Raw genomic sequence first — 18159 nt, 5'->3', positions numbered from 1 at the left:
CTGTTCACCATGGCTTTCTACTGTTGATTCTCCTTCCCTTTTACTCTCTTTTGTTTTCTTCGGTAAGACCGTAAATCTTCAGGCAGTGGGCACAATCTGCACTTTAAAGGACGGTTCATGCCCACATTATTTTTCAAAAGTAGAAATGTCTTACAAAAAACAACAACTCCCTACTCCTGAAATACAAGTTGTCCCTGAGTGAGGATTTTAGATTGCACATATGTATCTGGCTAAAGTTGAAATGATAAAAATACATCATAGGATGCAATTATTTTTGCATGACACAATAATTATCATTGCTCTGAAGTGTTCTGAAGAGCCAAAAAAATCAGTGCCTTCCCCTTCAGGTGAAACATTTTGCAATATGTCAGGAAGAGGACTCCAGGCATATTCTGATGTGTGGAACGCAGGAGTGGCAGAAGGAACAGTAAAGACACACATTAATCTTAACAAAGTATAATTCTGAAGCTGACTAGAATCCTGAGTTCTTGGCATAAAGGGGCAATTTTTAAATGATGCACCAGACTCTTAGCTTGCTTTTGTTTTGTGTTTCATAACTTACTCTCTCACACACACATTCATTCAAATCTAATCCCTAGGAGCGCTACACAAGGTAAGATCAACCTACATTAGAAAAGTGTTGAAATTTTGCCACAGGTGAATTTGTCATTTTTGTCAGGTGGAACCATACTAAAAACAGACAAGAGAACAGCCTGGAACTTCACAGTTCTCTTTCAGTTCTAGAAACTTCTTCATCACAGTAGACACAACCTGACATGTACAGAGGTGTCCTGTGCTGTGTGGTGACCGATCACAGAGGAGACCTGTGCATGGGAGAAACTTCTGGAATTGCCAGACTTGAACCTGAAGGTGTATGATAAGCTTCAAGGAGGAGCTGGGCGTTTTATAATCCAAAATGGATTTCAAAAGCAGAATGTTTGGTAGTGGACACCTGAATAGAAAAGCTTGCTCCACCAAACTTTTCCTGGAATGGGAATAAAAGAATGTGCCCATCAGTAACTGAAGGCTTCTCCCCAAATCCTGTGAGGCTTGGCTGTGCTGGGCAGGGGACACTGTGCTTCTATGAGGATGAAAGGGAATTGGCAGAATGCAGAACCTAAGATCCAAGTTGGTACATAGAGCTCTATGAATTGCCATGAAGCTGATATCAACAGCTTGGACTGGCCCAAGACCATTTGCTGCCTGAAGTGAAGAATCAGATGGCATCCAAGGCCAGGCATCAGGGGCCCCCTTTGGCCTGAAGCTACTCATCCTGCCCCCCCCCAACACCCATATACCCACTCTCCCAATGAGGTATGGTTTTGTTAAAAAATTATCTGTTGCTATGCAGCAGCAGCTGAGCTTGTGCATTTTGGGTAAATTAAGTTGGTAGACAGCCACTGCAGACAGGAGCCAACCTTAGTTCCCATTCAAAAGCAGCAGCTCTGTCCACCCACTGCTGAAATGGTCACCCAGAGGTTGTTAGGTGGCAACACAGCCATGTCAGGCCGGTGAGGGGCAGCTTGGAGCCCATGGGGCCCTCTGCCAGTGCCCAACCTGAACAGCCACTGATGCCCAGTCTGATGCCACCCCCTCCCGTTCCACATGCAGAAGCGGATGGGATTGGCAGAGGAATCTTACTTCAAGGCTTGTGGCAGGATAGTATCCTATGCTGCAGATCAGCAGACTGTCTTAGGGGATGCAGGACAGGCCATGTGGAGAAAACACACTTGCTGCTCAGTTACACTAAAAGCCAATGCCTTTTGAAACAGGCAGAAATTCATAGTCCTGGTTTGCTTCTCTACAGTTAGGGAAGGGGAGCTGGTTGCTGAAGCAGGTAGAGACCAGCAAGCAAGGAGCACTGGTAAGACATTGGCAAACAGAGCTGTTTTCTCCCCTGCCTCTACAGCATGGGAGATACCTCTGTGATGAAAACTGCAGGCTACGCTGCCTTTTTAATACCTAATTTCAAGTTATACACACACACACACAAATGACTATTGGCAATTTTATTTATACTAAATTAAACTTTATTGACTAAGGTTTGCTCTCCAGACAAGGTGATTTGATGAACTATGGCGGCATACATGCAATCAATGAGCTTGGCAATGGTTTTAACATGGAATGTCACACAACTTAGTAAAAACCTAGCATATTAACCCAAAACTCTGTACTGGTACACAATGAAACCAAGGCTATGTTCCTTGTGGAACTGTGTTGAAGTATAAGGCACTGCGGTTGAAAAAGAAAATAAAAACTGATATATTTCCTTAGCATATATTTCAAATAAATTAGAATTGTACTCTTTCAGCCTCACTTACACCCCAAACAAAAAAAAATTATGTGCAAATATCAAAGCTGTCACTGAGAAGGAATGAACTATGAAAATTGAACTGAACCATGTTATAGTTAAACTGATTTGTAAGTGAATGACAAGCAAGATATGCTTGTTTCTATAAAAACAGATGTAGGCATCATATTATTAGTACAGCTCAAAGCCGTTTGTATAAGGGTCCATTCACACAATCCACTGAGGTTGCAGTTATCAAGTGCTTTCTTTCACATTCCTTTGTTCCATCAATGATGGGATCTATGATGCGTAACCCTAAATTATCATGTGGTAACTGCAGTTACTGTGTGATTTACATGGATGTGTAAATTGTACCCAAGTCTCTCACATTATTGGCAGGCTAACACTCCCCCTCCCCCTCCCCACCCCCAGTACTATCATCTCTGTTATTCAAGCATAAGTTAAAACAAGTCAGAGAAATGGACTCAGTAACCTAGCAGGTTTCTTCTTCCTTAATTTCTTTTATGAAGCAAAATAATCGAGAACTTCTGAAGCATGTGACTTTCGGTGTTCTACTCACAATTCAAGCAATGCTTCTATTTGGAATGCAAGTGGAAGTTTTTCAAAGGTTGTCAGGGCTTGGTTCTTAAGATGGCATTCGTATTTTGTAAAAATGGTAAATTATCCACTACAGGATACATGGGAATAATATTAAGATTCGTAAAACTAACATTTGACTTGTTTGAACTGCTGAAATTATTTAATGTAAACATCATAGTGACCCATAATATCCCAAAATGCTTAAGAATTTTTGTGTGCATATTAGTTTGAGAGTTCATCGACTCCCGGCACCCTTGTCTTTAAAAACAACACAGAAGTAAACACAGATATAAGGGTTCCGATGTATGCACAGATCTCTCTATTAAATAGCAGTTGTAATTTAACTGGATATGTGCATATCAGGGCTCTGGAAAGGGTTGGTGGGGCAGTGACTAGACCTAACCCCAAATGCTGTTGAACTTAGTGGAAGTGTTCCCATCAATTTTAACCACAGTCTAGTTGCTGGGATTCCATCTTCACCATTCACATCTCATTTACGTTAATAGAATTCTGTCATAAATTGGTTTGCTGACAGCAGACAGGATTAAACAAACACAAATTAAACAAATAAAAATGGCTTCAGTGTCCAGCTTTACATTTCACACCTGGGAATGGGTGGCAGGTGCTTGTGATTGTAAGTTAACAAGCAATGATGGTGCAGACCAGGGCTTCCAACCTACCCTATCAATTAGATTGTTCTGTCTGAAACCCTGGGAACAACTGGGCAAAGCATAGTGGGTGGGCCTTAACTGAAATGTAGATTGATTGATTGATGGATTGATTCCAAGGAATTAAATGATTGAATGTATAGACACAGACAAGTTTATACCAGGAAATTTTCCTTCAAAGTGCACATTAACAATGGAATGTTCTTTATAGGAAAATGATCAAAATCTGACTTAAGACTGCCAGTTATTCAATAAAAGAATACCATCTCCATTTCATCCTGACCAAAAGAATTTTCTCAGATTTAACTTTTGTTTTTAGTATAACAAAAACAAAACTCTTTAGAAAAATCAGCATATTATACACACACATATCCAGGCATTTTATAACCTTTTCTAAAACAAAACAAAACAAAACAAACCCAAACCCAGCTACTGTAATGTTGACTAAGTTTAAAAAAAATTAAAATTAGCATTTAAAATTTTAAAAACTGACTACTTTAAATACCAACATGTGCTGTATGTCTCCAAATCACCCCAGCTTCCCACTTAAAAAAAAATCCCAATGTTTTTTGTTTGTTAAAATCTCCAGGCTGAGATTGTTAAAGTACCACCTCCAATGGAACTGCATGAACACCACATGTGCATCTTCTAATGCATTTCATATCATAGTTGTGTTAAGTATTACTGTTGCTACAGAGGGTTAGATCTCCAGATCATCAGGTCGAGGTCTGCTGCTGGCTCGACTGCTAGCTCTGCTTGGAGGCCGTTGGTCTACCACCTTGAGAGGTTGTAGCTCATGCCCAGAGCCCATTTTTTTCGTGTTCTCAGGATCATCAGGGAATTCAAAGGGCTGGGCATGTGAATTGGAAATGGTGCTCCCAGCCTGTCCGATCCTGTTCTGCTCAGCGCTGTAATTTGCCCAGTTCTGTTCGCTGGCTTGCTTATTGTAGTTACGGCAGGAGGACGAATTGTTCCTGTCTCCAGTAACCAGCTTGTATCCTGGCGGAGACATGGGCGACAAGGGGGCAGTTGGAGAGGAGCAGCCATTGAAGTAGGCGTATTTTGGGGATCCACATTCCTTGGAGGGGCTCATGCCACTGTTGGGAGAGAAAGGGTTGCTTTTTGTCTTCATGCGATCCTTGATGCTCTTGAGGGTGACGTAGAAAATCTCAATGATGTTCAAGCTAAGGGAGACGATAGACACCACCAGCATGAAGATGATGAAGATGGTTTTCTCCGTGGGTCGGGAGAGGAAGCAATCCACCTTGTGTGGGCATGGATATCTCTCACACGTGTAGATGGCGTGCAGGGTGAACCCATAGATGTACCACTGTATGAGCACGAATGCGACCTCAAAGAAAGATTTGAAGATGATGCTGATGATGTAGGTGCGAAGCAGCCCCCCGCGCATCTTGACTTTGCCATGCTCTTCAATCCCATACTTGAATTTCTTGATTTCAATTTGTTTGAGGTGGAGGTCTACGTTGACCCCTTCGCTTTGAACAACCTTGAGCTCTTCTTCTCTCCTGTTGAGCTTCTCTTCCTTCCGCATCACGTAAAATACGTGTGCCAAGTACATGAGGGTTGGCACGGACACAAAAATGAACTGCAGGACCCAGAAGCGCACATGGGAGATGGGAAATGACTTGTCGTAGCAGACGTTTTCGCAACCAGGCTGCTGGGTGTTACACCGGAATGCTGACTGCTCGTCTCCCCAAGCAGACTCCACAGCTGTCCCCAGCAGCAAGATTCGGAAAATGAAAAGGACAGAAAGCCACACCTTTCCTCCTGCGGTGGAATAGGCTTGGACTTTGTCAAGGAGCCTTCCCAGAGCACTCCAGTCACCCATCTTCACTGCCTGCTACCTACAGAGAAACAACAAAAATTGCTCAAGTATTGCGTGCTGTACAGTCAAAATAGTGTTCTCTTAAAGGGAGATGCATGAGTTTGTCACACCTGAATCATGGATTGCAAGAGATATGGTAGCAAGTAGAGCTAAAACACAGACTAGAAAATCTACCACTTTCATAAATATGAGTCTAGTTCTAAGCGCCCATAATTCTAGTTCTGAGCATTCTTAACTGGGTCTCAGCAATTTCACATTTGTTTATGTAGTTTATTTCTTTTCATACTCTAGATCAAGAAAGAGATGGGATCTGTGACCTTCTGCATACCATGCATGTGCTTCACCACTAAGTTTACCATCCCAAAGACTGATCATGTACCCAACAGATGTTTGTGGGTCATTAAGACTGTAGCCGCTGTCCTGAGCACCTAACATACAACAGTGGGATTTGTGGACATAATTCCACACTGATTTCTCTGCTGGGACAGGTGGCTGGTGCTGTCAGCTTGACAGTGTTCATAACTCATGAAGAGAGGGAGAGACAAGGTGCCTGATATCATTCCCCAAAACAAGTGATTGGTGACATTACATTGTGGTGAATGTTGGAATTTTGCCCCTGCGTAGCATTGTTTTGTGCATGAAGGGTTTCATCAAGAGGCAGAAACCATTTGCGGGAGCTTTAACATGTAGGTCATCCTGGTTGCGTGGGGTGACTATGAATGCAAAGTAGATTTGCAAGCCACAAGTGTTTAAATAGAAAGTTATGAAGCTTGTATTTGAAAGGCTTCCTTTTTCTTCATTCTATCCGAGAGAGAGCCATTACACTGTCAAGTAATAACTTCTTGATTTCATTAACTAGCTTGGTGCCGATGTTAAAATATGCCATTATCAGACTTCCCTCCAGGCTTAATGGTGTTTTGTTTTTTTCACAGCATAGTGTTATTTCAGATTGAAAGTATGACTGAAAACAAAAGAAGCATTATTGCTAGAAAGTTTTGGATTATTTGTTTTTAATAACATTCCTCTGTGGCCAATTAATATGGGAAGATATATTCCAAGTCTTAGCTGTTTAACTCTTATGTCAGCAATATTTCTTTTCAAATTATCAATAATTTTAAAGTTTGTTTTAGTAGTCAAAATGAAGTTTGATTTTTTCTCTAGGCTATACTGTATTTACTTCAGGAGGAAGCATTCCTTGGGTGAATTACTAAAAACACAAATATTTTTCAACAAAACTATTCACTGCAAATATCCCTAAAGCTCTGCTAGTAGCTCATCAGAAGATTCTAAAGAGATACAGTTTTAAAGAGACAAGGAATCCTATCCCCCTTTGGGGGAAATTAGAATGGTATCCAACAACTAAACAGTTACTCTAACGCAACAACTTTTAGCTGCACAATATGACTTCCCCACCCTCTCCTCTCCCTCTACACCTCCTAGATCTGCTCTGGGGTTTCCCTCAACTCTCCTGGGCAGCTTTAGGAGGGCGTGGGGTACATATGTGGAGAGGAGGCGACTCAGAAGTTGCACTGCACAGTGAAAAGCCATGACATTAGTGTAGATCTTTAGTTTATTTAATTTTTGAGTGACACTATTTTGATTTAGCAACTAATGAACGAACTCTGCAATTCACAGCATACTTGTTGGGAAATGTGCTCTGTTGAACACAGGGTGGCATTTTTCAGTCAACATGCATGGGATTGAATGGTTTGCATTGAATGGTTTGATCCTGAGCACAAGTCCTGGGTAACACAAGAAGAACTCTGCTGGATCAGATCAAAGGCCAGCATCCTGTTCCCCAAAGTGGCCAACCAGATGCCTCTAGGAAGCTCCACAAGTGGGACATGGGAGCAACGCTGCCTTTGATCCTGCAGATGGCATGTGATAATTGTGAGGAAAGGCCATGGTGAATACACCATGGAAGTAACTCTTGGAATAATATCCACCTTAGCTTTCATATTATAATCCCCACTGAGGACTGAATGTAAATAAATATCAAACCCTGATCCTAAATGTTTAGGTTGGCCCACCTATGATGTTAGCTATGTTCCTAACATGCTGTTCCTGCAGTGCTGGCATAAAATCATGCTTTATACTTGTCACACCCTGACTTAATCACTTATGTAGCAACACACTGCAGCATAAATGGTTTTTAAGCATGACTTTCAAAAGCATCTTAATTTCTTGCAAGTCACTTGTTCCATGTTCGAATATTAACAATGCAGGATTGAAAGTGGAAGAAAGCCAACACTCCCTAGCCCATGAAGGTTTTATATTTGCATGGCAGACTTGCAGGGCCAGCCCAAGACATTCTGCTGCCTGAGTCAGAGCATCAAATGGTGCCATTTCCTTCTGGCTCAAGTTGAAGTACATAAAAATTAGTCTGAGATCACAGTCAGAAAATCCCACAAGCACCTTTCCTCCTCCATGTCAGTAAAAATACAGTAACAATAAATCTGGGGTTATATTTTAGGAACTTTTACCCAGAGTAAAACTTAATGACCATGGCTAACTTTGGTTCATTAATGTCAATGGTTCTACTCTGAGTAAAAGTTAGTTGAGCACAACCCTCAGTAACTATCAAATTGCTGTCTTTTCAGGACACCAAAATCAACTGCCTATGACAGCTACCTCATTCTGCCTAATGGTAGGGCAGGTCCAGGAGAAATAGAAAATCCAATTTGGTCTCCGTCAATTCAGGATAGATCTCCAAGTCCTATACACACTTACAAGGGCATAAGCAGCATTGAACTGAATGGGACTTCTCAGTACAGTGGTACCTCGGGTTACATACGCTTCAGGTTACAGACTCTGCTAACCCAAAAATATTACCTCAGGTTAAGAACTTTGCTTCAGGATGAGAACAGAAATTGTGCTCCGGCGGCGCAGCGGCAGCAGGAGGCCCCATAAGCCAAAGTGGTGCTTCAGGTTAAGAACAGTTTCAGGTTAAGAACAGACCTCCAGAACGAATTAAGTTCTTAACCTGAGGTACCACTGTAAACATTAACAGGATTATTGATCTTTTGAAGTCATTTGATTGGGAAAAGTTAGCAGAATAACCAATTGAACTTCGATATTTCCAAATAAATGTGGCTACAATTCAGGAACCAATCGCTGAAAAACCAACTAATGATTTGGCAACGTATAGTTTGGGCAGGTGGAATCCCAGTTTTGTCTGCAGTGGTTTGCAGTGTTGTGCCCAGTGATGACAAGAAGATTTCGGCCGGATTTCTACTGCATTCTATTTCTGCATACAGAAGGCTGCTGCGCTGCTGGCTCAGTCCTTGGGAAGTATCTGTGGAAAATGCAAGGTGCCTTTCCCTGTGCCGCAATCCGGCTCTCGCTCCGCCAGACCAGATGTGAGTTCCACAGAGTCAGCACTAGCTCTGCATCGCTCCCTGTCAGACACACAGAGACTTCCGGAGACCAGCTCAAGGCAAGCTTTGCATGGGGTGATCCCGAACAACCAGCCACTTCACTTGGCTGGTGGCGCAGGATTATTACATCCCCCGGGGAACTCATGGAGGGAAGTTATGCACACGCTGTGGATGTGTATCCACTGCTTGTGCAACATCTCTGCTTATTTTCCTCCTTCAGAGGCACTGATGTTGTTCCACCAGCCAAACAGGGAAAGAACTGTACATTCTGCTGGCTGTGTGGGACCATCACGTCTGAAGCAACCCATACAAATAACGAGTAGCGATCAGAGGTGCCAGAACAGTAGATCCAATCTTAAAAGGGGCCTGTCCTTAGTGTCTTTTCAGAAAAAGAGCATGTCATAGGAATAAAATAATGGCAGCACTACTTGGTTAGCGTTTAAGTGACCATATGCAGGAAAAATTTGATCTGCAAACCACAATTGGGAAAGTAAGCTGTGCCGTGTGCCATAACTTATGGCTCATGTTTTCCAGGGCACAGAAGACATTTTCAGTGTTCTAGGATGATGACTGAGCATAATGTCAGAAGGTCAGAAGGAAGGATTTGTCATGGTCCTGTGGGATTGTGGTGGGGAGCATGTGCGCATATTGCAGTTGGATGGCTAGTTCTTTGGTTCACATAAAATCCTACAGAAAAAACTGGGACTACTTGTGCTTTCAGCCAGCTACCTGTTGGAATTCTAACAGAGTACAAGCATGTGAGATGTAGGCATTTCCAAAGAGTAACCAGGACACAATAAAGAGAGGGTCAGAAATTGCATGAGAACTATTTAAGAAAAGATATGGGTAGTGATTTACCAATGAGGACCAGGCTGGATATGGAAAATGAGATCTGGTGAGCAGAGAAAAATAGCAGAAAATTTCACATGCAAGCCGGAAAAGACATTTTGCCTAGATCTACAGTTGTTGGGTTTTTTTAAAAAAAATATCTAAGGACCCAAAATGCCTTTCCTACTGTCCAACAAGGCTACAAACCCAGCTCCAGCTGAGACACTAAGGGTCTTAAATGTGTAGGATTTCACTACAGAGGCAGTGGGCTGCAGTGGTTACAGCAGTGTGCTTGGGCTGCACAGACTCAGGTTCAAATCCCATTTGAACTACAAAGAACACTGGGTGTCCTTGGGCCAGTCACCTTCTGTCAGCCTGAACTACCCATCAAGGTTGTTGTGAATATTCAATGGGAGATAAGGAACCTTGCATACCTCCTGATCTCTTTGGATCAAGGTGAGATAAAAAGAAATGCAATCAATCACTAAAGGGACTACATTTGGGACCAAAATCAGTATGCAGAGAAATGGGACAATAAGGCTCTTCCCCTTCCTTAGTCCCAAAGTTGAATCTCCAAGGTCTGTCCAATAACTGAGAGCAAGGTTTTTTTCCACACTTTTACCAAAGCATGAGATCAACAGGGAGTCCAGCTAACACCTTGAAGATTAAGGCATAAGGCGCCAAGCTCCTTTGTTAGATGCAGGGAGAGTCAAATGCAAGGAGCAAAAGCAGCATGAGGAGTTTCAACTGTGGTACTGAGGTCAACAGCTAAGGAAGCCCTGTAATCATTCATAAAAATGCCTGCAAACAACATATCAGATAGCCCAATCTAAGCATGCTTAGCTAAGCTAAGCCCAATCTAAGCATGTTTACTCAGAAATATTACTTGGTGGTGAACAGATGTCATCCATGCAAGTGCCTTTCTACTCAACCCCAAAGAGCATTTCCTTGAAAAACAGCTTGTTTTTCAGGCCAGATAGGAGAGCCATTGTCTGCTGGATGGAGCTCTGCGTTTACTTGATTGGCATCTGTTTGAGTGCGTGCATCTTTAAGCAGTAGTAACTCTGAGTAAACCACTTGACTCTATGGGACTGACTGTGTAGGATATGGGGAGTCAGACTGCAATTCTGAGCTCATTTCTACTGCAAAGTTATAGCAGCAAGACACTCACCAAGGAAGACCCATTAAATACAGGAGGATTGTGCTGCACATCTCCCTGAAATAAATTCTGAGCAAAGATACATAGGCCCCTTTGCTTCTTTGCTCAGTTAACCACTCTCTAAGATTGCTTTTCCGTAAGGCTCACTTTCCACCCCCTCATGTAAAATGGGAAGCATCCCACTTCATAGAGCTTCTCTGAAAGGATGAACAGTACAGTTCTTTTGCACGCTTAAAAGTGCTGAACAATAATTGCTAATGATTGCTGCTTTATCATGGTTGGTACAGAGTGCATTATTCTTAAAATCTCAGATTTTTTCCCATCATCTCCCCTTGACCCTTTCAAATTCTGCCTGTTCATCCTTCTCCCATTTGTATTCTAGTTAGGTATCATGGCTCAGCGCCAATGTTTAGCTTTGAACACGGCCAACCCCCCCCCCCAAACCTCCAGCAAACATTACTGTAAACAGTTTCAAAGTCTGGAGGCTTCAAAACTCCAGATGTTAATATGGCTGAATGGAAGCTCAAGGCAGGTCAGCTCCTTCTCTCTCCCGCCCCCCCCCCAGCTCCTTCCTCCCTGAGAAACAAACAGATTTCTGAAATCACAGAGACATGTTCCTCTGTTGGTTGACCTTGTTGGCGTTAACAAATCTCTCTGTGAACATTCTTCTGCTTCTAAAACACAATGCACCAGATTGAAGGACTAGCAATGTATACGACAGCAGAACCTGATCGGAGAGGTGAAACTGGGCATAAAAGTGTGCGAAAGTTGAAAGGGAGGGAAAGTGATGTTAAAAATCCACTTTTGTTGCCTTGAATTAGTTCTTCCTTTCCTGACAAGAAGCTTACTCATAGCAGGGACTCTGAGAGCCGCCCTGCTATACCTTCAAAAGGAAAAAAACCAGCTTCAGGGTAGATGCCAAGACTCTTTCCTTTCCAATCCTACACTATGGTTTTCATAAGAGGTTGCAAGGAATGTAGCTTGATGCAGACAGAGACCATATTCTCTGAAAGACTTTGGTAATACGCAATTTCAGTCTAGAGTAACCAAAAGGTTTCGCAAGCATTGCCAGCCTGCGGTGATATAAGATCCCTTCCACACAGTCCACATCTGGGGTTGAACACTAACTGTACAGATTCCCTTGAAATCCCCTCAATTTTTAGCTCAATTGTTCAAAATAGAAAATAAGGAGGAAATAAGCAAAGGCCGCCTGAAAGACATCCCGTTACGAGTTAACAGAAGCCCATGCAGCATTTGAACAAAGCCCCTAATTAAGGACCTTGCATTGTATGAACTATTAAAGACAAGCCATGATTTCCATATGAAAGTGAAATGTGTGTACGCGTGTGTTGAGAGGGGGTACTTGGAAATACTTGAGGTAGGATCTAACTGCCTTAACTTGGTGACCCTTTCAAAGCAACTGAGAGATCACAATACTGTTGTGGTGTGATTACTGTGCCCCAAAGTTGGATGCTCTCTCCAGAGAAAGAATTTCTTTTGTTATATGCGGTGAGGTACAATAAAACAGGCTCCCTTGGTAAACGAGATGGAAAAACCTGGCAAATAAAATGTTACAGTGTGAAAAGGAAGCACCTAAATCAACTGAAATAAATGATATCTCTCCTCAAGTACATTTCTCTGATAAAATTCTGGTACATTTAAAATGTGCCCCCAGAGAGGGACACCCAGAGGAGTCCTTGCAGCTGTAACAGGATTTTTTTTTTTTTAAGAAGAGTAATAAAACTCTTGCACTTAAAATATTCATTTCTTTAAAGTCTGAGGTATTCACAGTCCTCTGAAAAGATTTGCTTGGAACTAACTTGAAGTTAAAAAACCACGCTCAAACCCAAACCCTTTCCCATCCTTACCTTGCTTGTCAGCAGTGAAGAAAGTCAAACAAAGTTCCTCAGAGGGTTAAAACTCAAAAGGAAGAAACTTCTTCAGGCACCCAACCTGCCTATTTAAACTTTAAAAGTCCCCTGCTCTTTTGTCTTGTGACGTCCTTTCCTCCCCCCTTTCCTGAAAGAAAAGTGCTGAGAACTCATTTAAAAAACAGAACAAAACAAAAACCCCTTTTTCATCCTAACTTGAAGCGCTGCAAGAGCTTTTAAAAAGTTTTCAAGCCACTAACTGTGAGGGAGGAGGAGAAAAGGAGGGGTGAAAGCATAAGAGGTGGGGCTGCCAAGGAATGGGGAGGAGGAAAGGAGGAGAGAAGACAGAAGCTGTAGACAGTATGGGGTGGGGGCAAAGTGGGGAGAGAGAGGGGAAAGGAGAGAGCATCAAAGTGGCTGAGTAAGCACAAACTTGCAAAGAAAGGGGGGTGGGATACATGAAAGAGACCGAACTGGGACGGTATCCAGAGCCGTCTTGCTGTAGGGAAGTGACACAGTTTAATTTACGGTATGAAATACAACTCTCCCAAGGTGCGTGGTTTGTCTACATCATGAATTTGCTGCAGACCAGTGGCGATGAGTTGAAGTGGATTCCTTCAGCAGCTGGCCTACAGGAATTTCCGATAGCTGCCTGGGTGTTAGTAGCAGAAGCACTGCCTCCCTAAACTGCACTGGCACCGTTTCAGGTCAATCAGACGGTGGTGCTCACTCCCCACACAGCTCTTAAGGAGTCAAAGTGTGGAGAAAGAGATGGGCTTCTTTCCACCCCCTGTGCCAACTCTCATATTCTGTCAGAGCTTGTAGTTTTGTGTCTCCTTCTCGCCTCCTTTCTGCTGGATTGTCCGGTGAACTTCGCATACAGTACATAGAGAGTACTCCAGGGTGGCACAAACAAACCTTCTGCCAACGGAGTGAGGGGGAAAAAAAGGGAATACCAGCAAAGTGTTGGAAATTGGCATCTTGGCACAGGGCAGCAGGCTGCTCTGTGAACGAGGCAAGGGGTTCCTCACGCAATTCCACAGCCATGCTAAAAAAGCATCATGTGGAAACACTGAGAAAGGGGAGGCAAGCCCAAAGAAGAAATTCACCACAGCAGTTAACACAACCCATTTGCCTGGTGTTTTTTTTAAAGTGCAGAGCAGCAGATTGGTCTTGTTTAAATATGGCTTTTTCATCTTCCTTTCGACTCTGGAAATTGGTATGGGTGGACAAAAACAAATTGAACAAAACAGCTACTAAGAAAAAAAAGAACCCTGCTGGGTCAGGGATCAGTACTATTAAGTACTGTATCCTGTCTCTCACAGTGACCCAACAAGGTGCCTTTGGGAAGCCCACAAGCAGCATTCAGATGTTACATTCAGCAATCATGGCTGGTAGCCATTGATAACGTTATCCTTCAGGAATCCATGCTTTGGGCCTGATTTCATTGTCTGATGGAAGTGACATTGATCCAGTAGATTGGGATCCAGTAGGTCTTGGGCTGGCTCCGCCCTGCCCTCAGAACACCTCAGAAGAAAAGAGAGTGCCCTCTCCTATTTCATATAAAAAAGCTGACTAGCCAGGCTGTGAAATCTTACTTCAACAATGGAAACAGAACAGCAGGCTAATTTGGGAGACACAGGTCAGGTCAGGTAGCACACACGGCCCTGTCTGCCAGCACCTCACCCTTGCAGACCTGCCCCTCGCTGAGGCACCTGACTCATGCTGCCTAATGGCAGAGCTGGCCCTGGGACTTCCTGATGCTGCTAGACCCCAGCTCCCATCATCACTGACTGTTGGCCATGCTGGCTGGGACTGATGAGAGTTGAAGTTCAGCAACATCTGGAGGGCCACAAGCTAATCCCCCTACAGCAGAGCTTTTGCCTGACTGCAGTAGAAACCTAGACTAAAGCTAATTTTGAAAGGGGTAAAATTTTGTATATAGGTTACATAAGTCTGGCCTTTGTGTGAGTTAAAAATTAAAATGTAGATTTCCCCTTCAGTCCAAATCCTGTTTAAGCTTTGAGCTGGCAATCATATACACACTTTTCTGAAAGTAAGCTTCGTTTAACTCAGTGGGCCAACTTCTCATAACGCTGCCATACGTCTAGACATTACTGGAATTTCAAAGGCAGAAATGAATTTCCGCAATGTGGCACTTTGTCCTGGATGTTTGGCAAGTTAATCGAAAAAATGTGTGTGCGTTTTTTTAAAAAAAAGCTCAACAATTTTGGGGTCTTCATAAAAGAAGCTCAACAACTTTTCAGGTGTCCTGGTTTTTAGTTTTTGAAATATGGCGACCCTAAACTTCTCATACCCCACAAGTTTCCTGGAAAAAATGGGGCATCTTGTTTTTTCTCACGAGAGAATGGTGACCATTTTGGATGTGGTGATCTTGCACAATTTTGCACCCTGATTTTTCTCTTAAAAGAGCACTATTTTGGGGCTTTGATTTCACAAGGTGTCCCAAAATGTGCATTTTTTGGGGGGGGGGGGAAACTGTGGTGCAAAATCACACGAAATCATGGCACCCAAAATGGCAACTGTTCTCTTGCAAGGAAAAACAGGAAGATGGCATCCCGGAAGATGGTTTTTTTGCTTCCAGGTGTTGGAGTGTATGACTTCTACATAGACATTAATAGGATCATGTAGTGGTTAGTGTCAGAAAAGGACCTGAAGCTCAGTGGTTGACCTTGGCCCAGTCGCTGCCTCTCAGCTTAACCAACCTCACAAGGTTGCTGTGAGGATAAACTGGGGAGGAAGAAAGCTATGTAGACCACCTTGAGCTCCTTGGAGGAAAGGTAGGGTATAAATGTAAAAAATTCAAACAATCAGGCAAACAAGCCACACCTTTGTGCAGTTTAAATATTCAGTCTTTTTGCTCAGTTTTTAATTAAAGTCTGCCTATAAAAATGTGTGAATTTAGCCAGTTAGTCAGGCTCCTTCACTTGCAGAGTGGCCCACATGACCTAATAACCTTTAATCCTCACTCATTGTCCATTTTCCAGATAAAATCTTCTGAGAAGGGGGTCGCTGACAGTCTTGAGTACAAACATTTGTTTATTTGGTTATCACACTCTCATTTGCTTTCCTTCTCATTCACATTAACCAGAACACAGTTTGGGGCCTGCTACCACTGGCCTGTCCATATGACTGAGGTGACATACATATCACTTTCAGTCCCATAGCCTTGCATGGGAAGAATAGGTCTTCCCATTGTTAGTTACAGCAGGAAGAAACACCTTGTACTCTTGCCATGGTGGACAGTGACTTGCAGCTTAAGCTGAAAGAAATGTTTGCAAATATTTTGGCAACACTTCCTATTTCGCTATTCAAATTTATAATGTAAAATTTGGAATCTGAGCACTGAATGTGCAGCTTTATCTCAGTACTTGAAAACTGAGTACTTTTGGACATCAAAATACCTTTGCACATCAACCGTCAAGGATTAAAAATCATTGTACGTCCAGTTGAAATCAAATCGTGCTCACCATTTGAGATGTAGATGTTAAACACTGCATGACTTCTTGGCAAATATTCAAAGAAGGCGGTGAATAATCAACATCAAAATGTGAGGAGGTGAAATCCGAAGTGTTTTTCTGTGTGAGGGGTCCAAGGAAAGGGCAGTGTCGTTTTCCACCAAGAATTCTTGGGACAAAACACAAAGGAGGACATTCATATTTCTGAGGACAGTTTGGAAACAAAACAAAACAAGAATTCTCTTTGTCCTGGAGCAGAACTGCTTTTGGACTGGAACCAGTCCCTTATAAACACTTGTAGAATAATTCCCTCCTTAGAAAACACTTTAGAACCGTCTTGCTGTGATACGGCTTCACATGGCCAACCTACAGATGACACAGATATGGAAAGTGTTAAATGCTGGAAGATTCGTGACTATCCTATGTGCTGTGGCCAATTAGAAGTGTCTTTTGTCCTTCCTTCCTACTGTGTTCCTACCCTTCAGTGCTGGGCAACTCCTTGGAAGGCATAACAAATATTCCAGCAGCTCATCTTGTTTGGATAGTTCAGTAAGACTATTGTTCCGTTGTATTTCTATATTTTGACAGCTGAGGATTCTTGCTCCACTGCTGGGTTTCGGGAGGTTCATCAAAGGCCCTCACCCGGATGGTGCTTGTCCTGGGCTAGCAACCTTTTGATATCATAGCACAATCTTTATAACAGACAGGCGTCGGTGTATAAGTGAAAAGCAGTCACATTTCCACTTGTTTCTCAAGCCTTACATGCATGCTGTGTTATCCAGCTGCAGTATATAATCCAAATCCATATCCACTGTTTCCAATACAGTGGTACCTCGGGTTAAGTACTTAATTCGTTCCAGAGGTCCGTTCTTAACCTGAAACTGTTCTTAACCTGAAGCACCACTTTAGCTAATGGGGCCTCCTGCTGCCGCCGCGCATCCGGAGCACAATTTCTGTTCTTATCCTGAAGCAAAGTTCTTAACCCGAGGTAATATTTATGGGTTAGCGGAGTCTGTAACCTGAAGTGTATGTAACCTGAAGCGTATGTAACCCGAGGTACCACTGTATAAATCTTGATCGGATCATAAACAAATAAAACAGAATAAATACAAATAGCTGGCTAGTCTCAAACGATATTAAAAGTTGAAGGCAAGTATCATTATATAGACATTTAAGGCACACAGGCCCGAATTCTGGGAACTGGAGTTTATCTCTCACGGACCTGCAATTCGCAGTTCCCAGGATCCTTTGGGGTGGAAATATGCTTTAAGTTTATGGTGTGCATGCAGCCAAAGATAAATTTTCCTCCATATAGTGTCAGAAATATAGTCAACTGGTTGCATTGCTGCCTCATTTGAAAGGACAGGAACCAGTACAGCTCAGAAGTATAGAGCATGCTTCTCAGTCCCTTCAAAAGCTATCTGTAGGTAATCTAAACTCAACTGCTTCTTTCAGTCCAACACTGCTATCTAAAACTTTGATACAATGTTTGGTACATTGGATTCCAGTGATGGTAGAAAGTAGATACATAATTACAGTGGAGCCTTGGTTGTTGAACGTAATCCATTCCGGAAGACCGTTCGACTTCCCATTCGACAACCAAGGCACAATGGGCCGTCAGCAAACTCAATTGAGAAAATTGAGAAACGTGCCTTGGAAGCCATTTGACTTCTGAGGCGTGTTCGAAAACGGAAGCAATTACTTCCAGGTTTTCAGCGTTTGGGTTCTGAAACGTTCGGCTTCTGAGACAATCGAAAATGGAGTGTCAGGGAACTGACATCGGAGCCAGAGGCGGAGGCTAGGCTCCCAAGTGATGCTGGAGAAGGGCCCAGCAGGGAGAGAGGCAGCTCATCAGCTGGGGAAGGAAATCAGCGTAACACCAGGGATAAAGGGGGGCAGATGGGGGAATCGGCGAGGGGGCTCCAGGACTCCTCGCCGGAGACCAGCGGGGAGAGCACGGGTCCTCCGCTACCCACACCCTCCCTGCGCAGAAGACTTCCGTGCAGGGAGAGTAGGAGGAGACTTGGCGTCAAACAGCTTT

At 43.0% G+C, this 18159-nt stretch overlaps 1 protein-coding gene across 1 annotated transcript; it reads right to left on the bottom strand.

The window, feature by feature from the left end:
• Positions 1–2007: 2007 nt before the first annotated feature.
• On the bottom strand, positions 2008–12930 carry GJA1 (gap junction protein alpha 1). The gene is made up of 2 exons (XM_080998490.1): positions 12637–12930; positions 2008–5423 (listed from the first exon to the last, which is right to left on the bottom strand). The coding sequence occupies exon 2, from the start codon at positions 5405–5407 to the stop codon at positions 4259–4261; it is 1149 nt and encodes a 382-aa protein (XP_080854616.1). The 5' UTR covers positions 5408–5423; positions 12637–12930; the 3' UTR covers positions 2008–4258.
• Between the last annotated feature and the right edge of the window lie 5229 nt (positions 12931–18159).

The sequence above is a fragment of the Podarcis pityusensis genome (genome assembly GCF_964106645.2).
Source record: "Podarcis pityusensis genome assembly, chromosome: 3".
Taxonomy (NCBI): Eukaryota; Metazoa; Chordata; class Lepidosauria; order Squamata; family Lacertidae; genus Podarcis; species Podarcis pityusensis.
Note: the sequence above shows the minus strand (reverse complement) of the source record. Positions and strands in the feature narration are given on the sequence as shown.